General features: G+C 45.5%; 1 protein-coding gene across 9 annotated transcripts in view; it reads right to left on the reverse strand.

The window, feature by feature from the left end:
* Positions 1–4,869: 4,869 nt before the first annotated feature.
* Positions 4,870–16,868, reverse strand: part of EIF4G3 (eukaryotic translation initiation factor 4 gamma 3) — a 129,182-nt gene continuing 117,183 nt past the window's right edge. For all 9 annotated transcript variants that reach the window (XM_065037632.1, XM_065037636.1, XM_065037633.1 and 6 more), the window contains 9 exons: positions 16,482–16,597; positions 14,405–14,577; positions 12,494–12,619; positions 11,594–11,675; positions 9,704–9,802; positions 8,702–8,848; positions 7,478–7,559; positions 6,062–6,208; positions 4,870–5,122 (listed from right to left, as the gene is read on the reverse strand). In XM_065037632.1, the coding sequence (XP_064893704.1) occupies positions 4,941–5,122; positions 6,062–6,208; positions 7,478–7,559; positions 8,702–8,848; positions 9,704–9,802; positions 11,594–11,675; positions 12,494–12,619; positions 14,405–14,577; positions 16,482–16,597 (1,154 nt within the window). In that variant the 3' untranslated portion in view covers positions 4,870–4,940. The remainder of the gene's footprint in view (positions 5,123–6,061; positions 6,209–7,477; positions 7,560–8,701; positions 8,849–9,703; positions 9,803–11,593; positions 11,676–12,493; positions 12,620–14,404; positions 14,578–16,481; positions 16,598–16,868) is intronic.

A 16,868-nucleotide genomic window follows, 5' to 3' on the forward strand; every position in this document is an offset into this window, starting at 1 on the left:
CAAGCAGGACCCTCTGCTCTGAAGCCTCCTTATCCCCAGGCTCCATCCTGTGGTTGTTGAAACTTGCACAAGGCCCCCAGGCCACGTCGAACCACCGCTTGGAGTTCCTATCAGCGTGCAGCAACTTGTGCAAAACTTGTTGGCACCTTATTAAAAGCAAGTGGCGTGTGAAGAGCTCACACTCCCACTGATGCTGCTTGGCAGGAGATGCTGCTCAGCTGGCCTACAATCAGGTAGCAGGAGAAGGCCAAACTCTCCCTGCCCGACCGACCGTGTAAAGCGGGAGCTCAGAGCAATTGCCGGCCTCAACGCCTCCTGATGGCTCCATCCCTACATAGTGCACAACAGCCCTGACCCAACTCCTGCCACACAGTATCTCACCACCGTCATGGGCCGACCCGCGGCCAACAGCCAGTTCAGTGCCTCAAGGCCAAAGGTGTTGGATTTAATGGCACAAGAGCCTTCTGGGGGGTCTTATTTGAGCTTACTGCCCCCAAAGCTAAACCCTCTTGTGTCTGTGAAACAAATCAAGTGAGCAGTGCCAGGAGCACAGCTGCAAGAGCTTCTCTGCTCTGCAATGAACACTTCCGACAAGGCAACCAGCTTCGGGTTCCTTCGTCTGTAAAAATGACTCACGCTGGAACGAAACGCAGCAGGAACAGTCACAGCCACCCTTTTGGCGATGAGATGCCAACATCTGCAATTGGTTTTAAACATTTTCAGCATGCTCAGCGAGTTAAGAGGACTTTTCAGAGGCCCTGTTTTTCCTTTATCAGAAAAAAAATAGTCTATAGGGTTGGAACCAAAGGTCTGTGGGTTGCAGGAATGCAGGAACGACCAGTGTTAAGTTACTACTGGCTTAAACCACCTTAAAACTAAAAACCATCTCTGCAGAGGAATCCCTTCTCCTGAGCCTCTCCTGCTGCATGGCTTCTTCGCACAGGTCTGTTCCTGGACCTGAGGCTTCTTGAAAAAATAAGGTTAAAACCTAAACACGTTAACACAAGCAGACAGAGTGCAAACACATCTGGGATCGGTAAAAATCACTGACCTCATTCATACGGAAATGGATTATCTGTTTCTGAAAATACTTTCCTAGAAAGAAACCAGCCTTCGGCAGACACCTGGCCTGGAAATTTGCTGTTTGATTGCTTCAGGTCCGGGGACATTTTCGGCAATAAACAGGGATGTAAGTGACGCTTTTGCTCCTCCTTGCCTGCACCTTTGATAGTGCACGTAGCCTCAGCACGAGAAGGGCTCCCGGCAGTGGAAATGACTTCTAATGCCGCTCTTTCCTGCTGAGCTGCATTAAGCCCCTGCTATGTTCACAAGCCTGCCCAGATGTGTTTGAATGTCTTATAGGACCACGACTGGGAGAAAACAAAACAACACACTCAAACCTTTTGCTGTCCGCCCTGCTAAGGCTTTGCTATCACGTCAGGTAGGAGTAACCACAGCTCACCTCTCCTCGCCTATGTAAAATAAGGCTCCAACAAATCACATTCCTTCAGGATCAGTCTTTTACTTAATCATCACTCTTTCTGTTTCATATATACCTTACAGTTTTTTCTATTTTAATACCCCTCAGGAGACATGTTGCAAAGATCTTCCAGGACTACGGGCCGCATCCTCAGGAGCCCCAACCACCTGCAAACCTGCGTTGATCTAGGCAGCGACCAAAATCAACCACGCTGCTCCATGCAGGTAAGCAAACCGTGCAAGGGGAGCAGAGGAAGCAGTTTATCCAAAACTGCTCAGATATGCTCCCTGTGGTGACATTTGTGGGAAGCTGAACCTTACGGCAACATACCCTCAGCTGGAGACCTTAAAGTCTCACGCCTGAAGTACTCACAGCTCTACAAGCAGCTTAACTGATCCAGATGCAGAAAATGCAAAGCTTGCCATGCTGCAAGCCCAGAGCCTGTGGGTAATTCTGAAAACACTCTTAAAACTTCCTTCCTGGAATTTGCAGGACATTAACAGGGCAAGTTCTCATCCCCCTAGAACATTTTAACATAAAAAGGTCAAGCAAGAAGGAGACTTTCTCACCTCTCCTCCATCCACATGTTCACCGTTCCCACTCCCTCCAGCCAGTGCTTTTCCAGCTCTTTTAGCCAAAAGATTCAAGCTCCCCAGATAAACGTCCCTGCCTTGACACACTTGGATTCACATGGCTGTTCAAAGGCTCTAGCAATTTGTTCCTAATTCAAGGCAATCGATAAATAAATCGCAATCCTTGCATGGCACAGCCCCACTGTTACACACTCATGTTCCCAGCAGGGTCTGACACTGAGGGGAAATTCATCAGGTGCACAGGCAACTTGGCAAATATCCGGCCTCACTTACATACGAACTGGCATTCAACCACTTAACTGCTACAAACCATCATGTACCTGCTCATGTTCTGGCTGAAAAATGACTTTTCCGAGACCAGCACCCACAGGACTTTCTGCAGAGGTTTAACACACACACCTGGAGAGTGGCTGGGAGGGGGTTTCCCTGCGGACGAACTTTTCGGAGATCTCGAGAGCGCCTGTCACCAAACCGCTGCGCACAACTGCGAGGGGAAGCGGCTGAGGACGAGGAATCGCTCGCTGCATGTCGTACGAGCAGATACATATATATGCATATATTAAGGGTGAGATTTTTTTTTTTTTTAACAAAACATCAGAGAAAAGTGTTTTATTGTTACTAAAAAAAACCCCCCAAAAAACAAACAATGCTCTAGTGTTTTAGGCCATGGATTCTCTAGCTCAGATTCATGGCGTGGAACACGTTAACAGGGAAAGCGTCCCACGGACATCTCCCCTCCAGCCACAACCAGGCGCCCTCCTCCCTTCCCCTTGGTGATCAAACAACATCCTTATGCAAGTACAGCAATTGTTTACATGTAAAAGTAAGATTAGGAAAGTATTTCATGTATTTGTAGCCTTTTTTTTTTCCTCGTTTTTACTTTTTTTTTTTTTTTTTTTTAAAAAAAAGAAGTGACTTAGCAGCTGGAAAGAAAAAGACAGCATCATGTGAGCAGCTAGTGCTGCACCGACCACCAGCAAATGCTCCACAGGTTACTCGCGGTCCATGGACCACAGTTCACAAACTACATTTTCAGGCTTCACGGACTTTGCAGACTTGTATTATGGTAGATGCTTCTTCACAGTGAGAGCCAGCAGGTCATCTTTGGTTGTTGAAGAGAGACACACAAGAGACTTAACGTACTCAGCAGCGGCTCAGTTTGGAGGACTGTGTGGTGTCGGGGTGAGGTCCCTCTGAGCGCACAGAAAACAGACGCTCCGACTGCGCTGTGAAGCGACTGCTTCATTTGTACCCGGGCACGCCCAGCCTGCAGACACCGTCCTGGGGTAGGCAAAGCCGGGAGGAGCACCGCAGCGCGCGTTCCACCTCTTGACTCTTGTAGGATGCTTTTGTTTTCACCCGCTGCGGGTCTTTGCGTTCCTCAGGTGCGAAGGGTAGTGGCGCAATCCAAGTGACAAGAGACGCACAGGCCACGGCGAAAGGGCTGGTTCTCTGCTCCAGCGGCTGCCACCTCCGCAGGGTCCCAAGTCCCCGGGACGATGCCACTGATCCAAGTCACATCAGAGACGTTGCGGCCGCACGGTTGGAAAAACCGAGCTGGGATCAGGCACCCACTGCCCCCGCGGTCGTGTCCCGGCCTCGCCGCGATGTGCCGGGAACCAAAGGCACCGGCACGGAACAGCCGCCCAGCCAGCTGCTCCTCGGCCATTAAGTTCTCTCTGCACAAAAGGTCTCCCAAGCACAACCCCCTTTTTTTTTGTCTTTTTCCCCATATTTAGGTTTTTTTTTTTAAACAACAATTGCTCTCACCCCTCTTTTTTTGGTAGACACACATACATACACACACTATATGTACAGTTTGGAACCGAGGACCTACACAAGGAAAAGGAAGCCAGCACCGCTCAGAATGGTGCACACATTCAGCAGCTGTCAAAGGAGAAGTCGTTTTACTTTCTTTTAAACTTGCAATGTTTGTCTTTATTTTGTTCTTTATATTTTGAAAGTGAAAAGAAATAGTATTGAGTCAATTTCTTTTTTTCATTTTTTTAAATATTTGTTCTATGTATTTACAAGCCTTAAAGTTGCTCTAAAGGTTCTGAAAGTATCACTAGTACTTTTTCCCCGGGGTAGCACTGTTTCGAACGAGTTGGTTTTTTGGAGCACTCTGGTCCGCGGCGGTTTTCTCAAATGCATTTCCTTCCGTTCCAAGGTTATGTACGTTTTGATTACTATTTTCTTTTTAAATTTCTGAAGCAAGCTGAGAGGCAGGCAGAAAAATCTGATGACAATTAAAAAGAAAAAGATGTCTTCCTCATCTAGCTTACCCCAACCCCCTTGAAAGTTTTGTCTATTTATCATGCTTTGAAACAAAACTGGGGTGCATATGAAGGGGAGGGAAATTTATTTCTCTGCTTTTGTTCTATTATACAATTCGTTTACAGAAACTGCAAATTTAAAAATTACACTGGCATTTGCAGTCCTTAAAATAATAAATTAAAAGTTTTTCACCTTTTTTTTTTTTTTTTTGCTAAACAGATTTGTTTCGCTTTGTGTTTTTTGTGAGTCCTCGTTTAAAAAGAAAAGAAAAAAAAAAAGGTTAAAACAGAAGATATTTTCTATAAATAATACATGTGTTTTGGTTTAGTGCTCCCGCCCTCAGGTTGGAAGTTTACTTTTGTTTTTCAAGTACCTTTTTTCCTCCATGGTCACCTTTGTGTTTATCTACTTTTACCTCTCCCACTCGTGCATGTGTGGGGAAGGGGGGTCTGCGAGAATTGGCCTTGCTGCACTGTGATTGGCGAAGACGTGAAACTCTTTAAAAAAATACTTAAACTGTTTCTTTTTTTTTTTTCCTTTTTTTTTTTTTTTTTGTTTTTTTTTTTGTTTTCTCTGTATTTTTTTAAGTTTTAATTATCCTCCGATTCCTCTTCGGCCTCCCGTAGCCACGTGAAGAACGCTGTGACGGATTTGAGCGCTACTCCTTTCCCGTTCTGCTCCGCTGGGTCCTTGCTGCTTTCCCACTTGTAGAAGGCATCCTCTGATATTACCTCCTCATCATACAGGCAATCGAAAAACATCCGCAACAAATCTGCGATAATGGACGAACGGGAGAGAACAGCTGTTAGCGCTGCGCGGTTTAAGCCGGCGGACAAAGACGCGGTTATGGATAAGGGGATTAACGTGACCTTTAAAGCACGAGAAGCAGATACAAGCAAAAGGGAGGTCTGTTACTGAGTTATTGCTTCCTGGCTGGTTACACGCAGCTGAGAGGGAGAACGGGCCCCGCTGATGCTGTCGGACAGCACGTGCTCCACAGAAAAGGGAAAGCGGCCGTGGGAACGTATTATCTAGAGACAAGAACCCAGAGCAGCCCAGCCTGCCCTCACCAGACCACACAACCTGCAGCCTGGCTCTTCCAACAGCTCATTTTTCAGGGCTCAGCAGGAGGGATAATGAATAACTAGTGCCTTAAAGACAAGGACGATCATGTTGGGTGGTTTTGGGCACTCTGATTTGGTGCTGCAGCCTCCCCGGGTATCTCTGCTTCTTTGGCAACCCCACACCTCTCTTCCAACAAATTTTCTGCAGTGGCTCTGGGAGAACTCATCAGTTGTCCATTTTATTCCCTCCAAGTCCACCGACATGGGTGGTGCAGCAATTCAATTACAACACTCATATGTCCAGGTACTGTACACTCAACAGATCATTTTTTACTGCTATTTTTCCTTTGTATCAACAGAGGTTTGTCCTTCCTCCTGCATGGCTGCTTATAGAAGCAAGCAAGAGAAGAGCCGGCCTCTGGCCAAGCATTCGGGGACCTGTGCTGCTCTGAAAGCCGGAATCTGGACTAACAGAAACCACTCAACGCTGCCCCCTATCATCTGCTACATAACAAGGTAAAATTTTGTTTCCACTGCCAGGAACAGCACATCCTCCTCCACACCCTATTGCTAGATTTTCCTCTCACAGAACCAACCTCTCCTCACGCTGTCAGAGTTCAAACCCCCAGCACAGAGCAAACACTTACTAGGAGGTTGATCAAGTTTTACTATTGATGCTTGTAGTGCATAAAGTGCTTGTAGTTCCTTCTCTGTGTCTGAGTCTAGGTACTTGAGTAAGATCGGCACTCTCTGTTTGATAACAGCAGTGTCCACACGGAAGCTGGAAGAGTCCGCTGAGGGGGAGAGAGGAAAACAGGGTCAGCTTGGCCAGACAGCGGCAAGGGCAGATATTAATTAAGAAGAAGTTTTTCTAATCAACAACTTTTTCTGGAACTCTTGAACCCTCCAGTCCCCCAAAGCCAACCAGCACCTGCAGGGACACACGCAAAGGAATCACAAACTTACTGTGCAAATTGTTGTGTTTCCACAGACAACTGGATATCGAAAGCGTGTACAATGGCCAGGGCTAAAACTGTGGTTATATAGGTTATATAGGCTTTTAGAAAAGTATATATGTTTTTCTGAAAATACTAAGGCAGAATCATAGGCTGCACGTGACACAGGGAATCAGGAATATATAAAAATACACATTAGAAGTCCATCAGCAACACAGATAAATCACTCAGCAGCTTTTAAGTAGATTGTGCAACACAATTAAGTGATATTTTGAAAACAAAAAGAAAAGAAACCCCTCAAGGTCAAAACATAAACCAGAAGATGTTCCTGATACACATCGGGGAACCCATAAACATTTGTCATCAAATCCTGTGTCATTTCGCCACTAACACTAGGTGGCATCAGAAGGGTTCTGTTCTGGAAAGAGCTGGGCTGTGTGTCCCCTCCCAACGAGTTAGATTCGGACCAGTCTCTCCACCAAGCGTGACTCTTACAGCTGAGAGCAGAACCGGGTGCTTTACAAGTGCAAGTTTTTTGCCTCGCCAGATGCGGACAGTAAAGTTAAAGAAAACAAAACGAACTGACCAGATGTTTCTGGCTTCAGCGCTTTTATTCAAGCGCCCCCGAGGGCCTGAGGCTCAGATGTCTGACTTGGGAACCCACCCTCTCCCCCATTTCCAGCCGACTGCCCCACATTCGAGTCATCCACAGAAATCGCCTTTCCAACACTATTAAAAAGCCAGAGCTGCAGGCTGGCTTCTCTTTGCAACCCACGCTTCCAACTCGCACGTGGCAATCTGCGATGGTAGAGCACCCACGTGGACTTGCCGCCACTAATTATCTTAATAATGCATATAGCACAGTTCCACCTTCACTAGAAAAATCAATGAACAATCTGGCACTACTCAGAGCCTGAAATGTCTGTTCACGTAAGGTCACTGGGACACGCCAGCACCTCCAGAACACCGTAACCAGCAAAGCACGGAGCAAAAGTCTTAGTGTGTGATAAAAAAAAAGCCTCAGGGGAGGAAAAAGTGACATAAACCTGAAACACATAATTCTTTGCACGTTTGGTTGGTGTGGTGTTTACATTGTGAGCTACTCACCTATAATAGCTGCTTTACAAACCGCTGTCATTAAAGCTCTAAGGAATGTCGGTGAACTCATCTGGCTTTCATCTAGATTAGCCTGAAATCAAGAGTAAATGGACCAGTTAACAACACGCCGCTGCCGGAGAGCAACCGCTTCCAAAATCCACAGCTGCGTTTGGCAGCGAGTTCGAGTTCAGCAGAAGCTGCTGCAGCAGAAATCCAGTTCTCCCCTCTGCAGAAGCTCAGCTGTCCCATTCCCTTCTTCAAACAGCTCAGGTACGTCAACGTGCAACGAAAGTCCTCATGCGATCGACATCTAACTACTCCCACAACTAGTAGTTTGTCTCTAGAAACAAACCAAACCAGCACGGCTTGGCTTTTACAATGCCCATCTGCATTTTCTAAAAGTTTTAGGCTTTTTCGACAATTTTTTGACAGCATGCTCCTTGGGGGGAGTTCGGTTTGCTTTGTAGAAGAAATCTGGAGAACGGCTGTATAACTTGTCCAAGGCTACAAAGAGCCTATGGGTGTCCCCAGATTTTTATTCCGCTCTCAACTTCTCTAATGGCACCAGAAAATGACATTTCTGACACACTGGTGTAGCAACAGAAATAACTGAACTGAAGCTGACCAAGATTTAGCTGTAAGCACAGATCTACATGAATCGGGTTGAGGATCATTTCAGACGCTAGATTTAAAATCTCGCTTAAAGGATGCAACAAGGAGAGGAGGCAAAAGATCAGTGAGTTGACAGGGCTTATTTTTTGTCTCTTTTCTTTGGTTTCTCTTAGTTACTGCTCCAATGCACTGGGAAAGATGCACCTGCCCTCGGTGACTGCCCAGGACGATTTGCAGCATGGCAGGGGGGAACGTGGTAAGTCATGTTGCAAAAAGCCATGAGAAGCTTGTATCTCGTATTTTGCGAAGAAAGAACATAGCGGTGTACTCTCTAAAATGTAGTAACCAGAAGCAGTGATTTCAGAGTCAAAATTCTACAATATTTAAAAGGCAGTTACACATTTGCATGTTAACATCGCTAAAATTCTTTCTTGCTAAAGCTTACTATGAAATAACTAATTACATATAGGTTTTAATTCTTTGGAAGTGTTGATTGCACAGACTTAACCTTCTTATCCTATGCCTAAGGAGGAGCCTGCAGAAATGCTCCTTTAGATGGGAAAATATTGACAAAAGCAGTTAACGAACTGTGTGCAGGGAGGGTGAAAATAGTCTTTGTACCTCTACCCAGTCAAAGATTTGTTCATCATTCGCCTTGTCCTCAACAATGAGTTTTTCCAGCTGCTTGTTCAGCTCTTCCGCAGAGAGTTCTTTCTCTGAAAGTGCTTCTGAGGAACTGGAACAGTCGGATTCTGTGAAGTCCAACTTCTGCAACATCAGAAGCAATGATGAGAATGAGTTACAAATACTTTCCTAAGCTGAATTACACCAAACGGAGGCGGCAAACTACACTTCGTTCTGCTTTCTGGCACCTTTCAGCTGCTAAGTTATCATTACAATGATTTATATACCTTTTCTGTTTCAGAGATTATACAGCATTTTACAAACACAGGGGAGCTCCATTATCCAGCAAAGACAACCAGGCATCCCAGAGCAACTCCAGCCCCACACAATACAAGCACACACAAAATAAAGTGCGTGCTGCTCAACTGAAATGATGGGGAGCTGGAATGCAATTACCAGAGCTGGCATTCGCTCACAAAAATTGTGGCTAACGCCCTGATTCATTGCAAAATGTGACAGAGGATCTACAGCCCCCTCACCAAGCTCCAGGCCTCAGTAATCCATTTGATTTCCTGCAGCGCAGCACTTCCTATGTGCTATCAATAAATAATAAAACCGGGTAGAAGATCACTTGGGGCTCTAAAGGGAGAGCTCTGGCTTCTGCTGCAAAGTGTCCTCCATCTGTCCTGGCTGCTCTCGGTTGTGAAACTCACCAGGATGATAACACAAGGTGGGATGAGGGAATAACTGCTATGATTTATTCTGCCCTTGAGTTCACTCCTCCCAGCTGGAGAAATGGATCTCCCAGAGGGGAAGAGCCAGTCCTGGCATTGCAGAAAGGAAATAATCTAACCCCAACTTGGTGAGGGAGACACTTCACCCCACATCCCCTATCAATATCCATAAGAACATGATGGAAGAGGATGAACAAACAGGACACGGGGAAAAAAACCACTGTATCGAAATAATTCATAAAGCAGATGCTTGCTCTGAACTCACTTGTTCCGTGAGAAAGGTATGTACATCCTCCCCTTCGGGTAAGTAGTCCTTCCAACTGAGGCCAGACTCCCTCCATAAGGCTCCCACTTTCTTATGGCTCTAAAACACAAAAAAATGTATTCATTTTGAAGACCTGAGAGACAACCGGGGGATCTTACGCAAGCCGGAGTGGTGCAGCTGTGTCAGGAGAAATAAAGAACCGTTCAGCCACCAAACAAGATGCCTAGCAAGGAAGTGAGAACGTCTGGAAACCCCGTGCAAGAGAAATCATGGACGCGATCCTGCCACAGGTAGATACGTCTTGTCAAGTGGTCAAACGCCACAGTGATGGGTTGGAAACAAGGCATAACGTGAGACGTGGGGTTTGCAACGACTGCAGCCAGAGATTGCCTACGAAAAGTGACACATCTGAACAAGACACAGTTGCCCACGGCCGTGACACAGAATTGGCAGTAGGTGACTTAGATACTTCTCCTGACTATCATTAACTTCCTCCGTGACTCATTCTCCCCCTGCCTTGACGTTAATTTTCACTAGCTACTTTCAGAAAACAACTATTTACATGGCTGCTTTCTGTGCAGAGATCAAGCCTTAAATTCAGGTCCATAATACCAAGTTGACTTTTCAATTCCTCCAACTTATTGCAACCATTGAGAAAAGCTCCTTTGCAGCACACACAGTTCGACCTCCCGCATCCTCTGATGTCACACTGACCGTTTGGTATCCTGCCTGCGGTGCCACATACGCAATAATTCTTACAAGAATAAAAATACTGATAACAACCAGCTCTTTTCACCAAAATGCTTTGCCAGAAATTCAATCTTACAGCACCTGCGCAATGGAGATGACTGCATAGCCTACGGTAAGCGCCGATAAAAGCAGCCCGATTGTCATTTTACAAAGCAGATGACAATTTCCAGCTTACCATGCAGACTGTTAGGAGCTAATTGTGCTTAGTTCCTGCTACAGTTCATCAGGATCCAAATTAGGTGACTGATATTACATTGAAATACCCGAGTCCAAGCATGGGCCTGGATGAGATGGAATTAGAAACCGAAACCTAAACCTTGTGTTTCAAGCCCCAGAGTACAGCAGCTTTCCTTTCACAGGACAGAGAAAAATAAATGGGAATCGACTGTCCAAACAAGCATCAAACTAAAATACATAAACGAAAAGGTCACTATTTGCACTGCTAGACTAAATGCTCCTGGAACAATCAACCTTATTTGAATGCATGCTTAAAAACAAAAGAAAATAAAAGGGCAAGTGAGGGATTTTACAGGGTTTCAAATAGACACTATCCAAAGTGCAGTATTTAGCTGGCTTAAAAAAAAGGACAAAAATGGAGACGGAGTTATAGGGAAGCCACCAAACTGTTTGGACACACAACTGTGAAATGTGTAAGAGAGCTCTAGAAGTCACAGGGTGAAAAGGTGTCGCTACCCCTAGTGCTGGGTGAATTTTAGGAGTTGGCAGGTTCCGTTTGGATAAGCACCCAGAAGTCTAGAGGCATCTGAAGCTTATCCGAACCCGCAGAACCTCTCCGGCCCGCAAGAACGGCTCTCGCGCAACATTCCCGGCACTTGCTGCTTCTGGTCAGCCCAGAAATCCCTCGAGAATGTCCCTCTTGCGGTATTTCCGCACCCTAGCTTCTGCAAGAAGCCAAGTGCAAAGGGACCTGCAAAAGGGAAAAGCGACGAGAAAAAAAATAGTTAAACTTTTTGGAACCTCCTAAGGTTTGGTTTGAAAGTGGGGATGAAGAGGCAGGTTTCCTGCGTTATTCCTGGGTTATCTGGAGTGGCTGACCCATCCCTAAACATCTTTTTGTGGGAAATGTGTAGGTTTTATGCATAAGCACGTCCTGGCTGCATCTACAAGCGCTACACTTACCATTTGTTTGCATAGAAGGTGCAAGATTTCAGCAAGCAAGACGCCGGCTCTTCCCACAGGAAGCAAAGGTTTGCTAAATTCTCTAGAATGAAAGAAAACCAGATATTTTATCCTTATCATTGGAACTGTCTGAAGACGGTTTCATCTTCATAAACCAGTGCTGCAAGTCTGAGTGCAAGGCAAGGGGTAGTGACCTGAGGCAGGAAATCTGCTTTAATTTCTGCTGGTGACAAAGGTTTGATCCAGCTCGCGCTGCTGATAAAACGCACTCGTGATGCAGCGCGCTTGCCACAACAGGGCAAATTATTTTTATGGAATATCAAACCCACTCATTTTTGTGGGATGCTGCATTCAGGCAGCACGACCCTTTTTGGGAAAAAGGCTGAATTAACCACTTGGCCTCCAGTTAATCCCCAAATCCATAAGGACATGTAGAAAACACAGAGACTCTGGTCCTGGATGCAGTTTCCAGGTTTTGACCCCGTGTTTCAGGCAATCCCAGCTGGCAGCTCTTCCCTGAGACACGCAGATTCCTGCGCAATACTTTGCTCTCTTCAAATCCAATTCTCAGAGCCTCACCGTGCTCTCAAATGACTCCAACCATACAACACTGGTGTATTTTTCAGCTCAACTCATACAAACAGGATTGAAATTAATTCACAGATAAAACTTTTGCCCAAGTGGCGACTACGGAGCCCAAGCTCCCGTCCCACCACAGCTTTTGGTCCAGTGCAAGTCCCGAATAACGGGCAGTGAGTGTTTTAGCAGCCTGTAGAGAAGCTGAGCCTCTAATACTATCAGTTTCTTATCTACTCATGCAAACCATGCTGTGAAAATCCTATAACACAGCCAGGCACACAGCTCAGCTCGACCAACGCTGAAAAACACAGCATTGCTTACTGTATAAGTTCTCTCATAGAGATTCCTCCTTCTTTTAACATGGGGGTCACCAACTCAGCCAGGTACAACCAAATATGGGGTATATCTATGGCCATGTCGTCCGCCATCTCCAAGGTATCTGAAAAACTTGAGAAAAAGGAAAGAAAGATGTCAAGCATCAAATAGAATTTCATTTCAGGCTTTAATTTGAGCTAATCTGCACTATAAAAACCCTTGGTTATGAAAGAGAGGAGAGGAAAGGAGAGAGTCCCAAAGGTAACGAAGAAAGCTATTTCCATCCTATGTTTTCAGAGCTTCAAAACTGCCCAGAGTGATTTCTCTACGTGGTAACATGGAGAGGGTGTGGAAAAGGCATTGCCTTCCGTAGAAACAGCAGGTGCATCCAGGAAAGCTCCATTTACAACAATTCTTACATCCCAGAGACAACTAGTAAACCATGTAAAAGTAAAACCAGCATTTTTGGCTATAAACACAAAACATCCAATAAATAGAGCCTTCTTAAAAACATCCAAATGTCTACTGAAGGGGGATGCGTAGTAACAAAAATCCAAACGTAAGGGAAGCAGCAAAATGTCTGTAAAGTGTAAAACGATGCAAGCAAAATGTTCAATGCACCATCCAGGACAGAAAACACAGCAGCATGAAGCACAAAAATCGCTCCCCAACTCTGGATACGGGTTCCAGAATGACTCAAAACTCTTCTTTCTGACAAAACCCTTGTAGGTGCCTTTGCTTGCTGTGGCTGGTACAAGATGATCATTTTTCTGGTTCTCCTGCCAATCTTCATCATGATCCATTTCTCCCCGAAAACCTTGACAATTCTGGGGTCCAGTTTAGTGGTTGAAGTCACATTTTTCTTTCGTGTTTCAAAACCTTCTTCTCGTCCCCTGCTCCTCATTCAGCCCAGGTGTGCCCCCATGTTTCGCTATCCTGTTGTGCATCTCCAGACTGGCGCTGTGACCAGTACTCATCCCCTAGCCCCGAATTATACAGTAATCTGTTGTGTGTGAATCAGCACCGTGGTTTTTGGTGTCCTGTGCTCGCTAAGCACCACTTGCCCTTTCATCATCTTCACGAGCCGCTTCACTTTGCTTATGCCACATTCAGCCCACACATTCCACTAGTTCATCAAAATTCTACTTATTTGGCATCGCAACCACTTTAAAGCCTGGAACGGCTTTAATCACAACGTATCACTCCAAATGAGTCGGTTTGACTATCGGTGACTGCATGGACACAGGCAGACGTATTCCTTGTGGATATGTATTGTTATCCCGCTGTTCCACGTGGTTTTGACCTCACGCTGCCTGAATTTTTCCTGTGAGCCACCGGATTGCATTGTAATGAAATTCACTGCCAAACACAGGCGCAGGGAGACCACCAGAGCGGTCAGCGCTACCACGACGAGACACGATTCAGATAGTCTGTGATGCTCTAAATTCTCCTTCTCAGCCCCTCGAGGACACGTCCGCTCCTTAAAGTCGAGTCATCCTGAGAAACGGGATCATCCTCGCTGCGGCTCTGCGGACGCGTGGGACATCGGGCTCCACGGCTCCCAGGCCTTAACGTCACGTGAAGACTTTTGATTTCTTCCTCTACTTTTAATCATATGCAGTGATTTGCCAAAAGGCAACTTGATAAATGCATCACAAAACAGACATCTAAACACGCACACATTTAAATATACAACTAGGTATTTGCTTAGAAATAAATACTCATATAAATGTGAAAATATTTAGGTTGAAATACTCAAAAATATTACAATCATTCTATTACTTATAAATACACCCAGGTGAAAATACTCCTTCAAAATGGATGCGTGGAGAAGGCAGGGCACCAAAACAAGGTGGGGAATCACTGCTCTCCAAAACAGAATAGAAAAGCGTCTGTTTCTACGCATAGGATACAAACCCCTTGAAGAAATCCTGCTTGCTGAGCTTTCCCGCCTGCACCAACTGATGCAACAACTGGCCCATGTGATCCCTGGTGATCTGACTCCTCTCCAGCGTCGACTCCACTCCCACCCGCACGAAAACCGGCAGCAGGTTCTGGGCGCTCAGCTCCTCCACGCACTGCATCGCTTCCTGTCCCAACGACACACAGCGTCACTCTCCCAACCAAAAACTCACCAAGAAAAGCATTTTCTACTATAACATCGCCTTTTTTTAACAAAAAAACAAGAATTTAGTGAAGCTGCCAGGCAAAGGTGCTGAACTAGACTGCAGAACCTCATCACAAATCACCACTGAGATGGCAATTGAATAATAATAATGAGAATTTATACCGGGCAGGCAACAATGTTTAAAAGACACAATCACGCTCCAGGGTACAGTTTGGCTGCTCGGTGAAAGGACAGAAACTGTCTTCTGGATGCCAGCAAAACGCCTATTATTTCATCAAATATCAAGCCAAGTTGAAAAGAGGACGTCAGGTTAGATTCATTGCTGATCTGATCTGGCACCGAAATGCCTGCGTTACAAACCCAGACCGTATAAAGCGGCAGAAAATAGGTGCGGAGCTGGGAGGAGCATTTCCTCTTCACAAAGCTGCTACTCTCTGGCATGTATGTTTTGTAACCTAAGCCAGTAAAACACTCTTAAATAAGGGACTTTCAGAGAAGCGCTCAATGTCACTCTTCAAAAATCTCTGCTGTCATCAGCAAAGATCCTCTGCTGACCTCGGTTCAGCCTGAGGGATCTCAGCGGGCTGCCTGACTAAAGACATTCCCTCCCTCTCGTAGGTTATGCCTTCAGTTATCAACACCTGGCAGCCCCAGATGTGCTTCTGCTGGTTCTGGATGGTTTTTTGTGCAGGCCACAAGCCCGGTGGCTCCAGCCCGCGGGCTCAGGTCGGAGCTTTTCCACCAGCTGTCCCCGGTGTCTGCAGGACAGACGGACGAACACATCACCAGTTGACCCTCTGTCACCAGCACAGAGCTCGGCAGGTTTAATTTACAGTCAGGTTAAATACTGAAGGCTAAAATCCTGAGAAACAGGGCTGTTTCTCTGCTATATACTACATTAACATTCAGTTTAAGCTGAATTAGCCAGACGCTTTGTTGCACGCTGCGTTTGAAGAGCGCTGAGAACTTACAATTATCTAATAACACCCTAATGCAAACGAGCTGCCTCAATCTAATGTATATTTTTAACCAGATGTGCACTTGTTTAACACAATTCAACTCCATTTCCATCCAGCCATAAAAAAATGCCATTGTAGCTGAACTGAAGCAGCCCCTTGGCCCAGACCCCCAAGGACACACTGTCAAGTCCATCCCAGAATTAAGAAGGACCAGAGACTCCTCAGTTAACCAGCTCCGCCGGCCCCCACTCCTGCAGGATTTAATCATCTCTCCTGATACCTATGAACCCAAAACAATGCATTGTAAGATTATTCCTCTTTCTGATTTCAATCGGAAGCACAATGAAGTGCAGAAGCAGCCACGCTGCATTTAATGTGCCGAACCAGGAACTCACCGGCAGGTTCGTAAATTTTATTTCAGCAAATAAATTCAGCCAATGTAACACTTTCTGCAAACTCCCTGGACAGGCTGAAAATCCATCTACAAGGGAGACAAAACCTCCACCATTAACTAGGAAGTGATGACAGCTGCTCAGTCATTTTTCAATGTTTATTACAAATACTGCAGAATGGTTTGTTCAATATTTAGTATTGTTTTATCTGCCTCCAGATCAGAACAGCACATGCTTTGATAACTGAGTGAAAACCTCCGTTTATTTTCCCGTTTGTTTTTCTGCTTCCAAAATTGCTGGTATTTTGGAGCGGCCCAGCAATTCATGACAGATACACACATTTTGCTACTTCCAACATACAAGCTGGACTAATCTTCCTGTTACTAGCAGGGCAGAAAACAACTTGGGGAGTCAACTCTCCTACAAATGCTGGGTGCTCAGAGAGACTCTGTTCCCACAGAGGAAAGGTCGCAGAAAGGTCTGAAAGACTTAAATGAGGTTTTCCTTTGGCTTACCTTAAAATCGTTAATATGCAAGAACTCGTCAATGATAGATTTGCATTTTCTCTCTATTTCCTCTTCTGATAGCGAAGGCTTTTCTTGGGCTGGAGCTGGGGGAGCTTCTGGTTTGGCTGGTAGAAGTAGAAGGAAAAAAATAATCACATTTCGAAAAGGAAAATCAACATCATTTTCAGAGATGACGTTCTGAAAACAGAAGCTCCTGTCCCACCATCAGCACGGCTCACTTCTTTCTTGGCTACATTTCCCGTGCATGAACTCCGAATATTCCTGTAAATCAACCTCCTCGTAGAAACACTTGGCAGTGACACAGGTTGCAGCACCTTCAGAGCTCTCTATCAACACTCAGTAATTAAACTTGGAGCTGTTACAGGCGGCTGCAAA

This window comes from Columba livia, chromosome 21 (assembly GCF_036013475.1).
Source record: "Columba livia isolate bColLiv1 breed racing homer chromosome 21, bColLiv1.pat.W.v2, whole genome shotgun sequence".
In the NCBI taxonomy this organism is placed as follows: Eukaryota; Metazoa; Chordata; class Aves; order Columbiformes; family Columbidae; genus Columba; species Columba livia.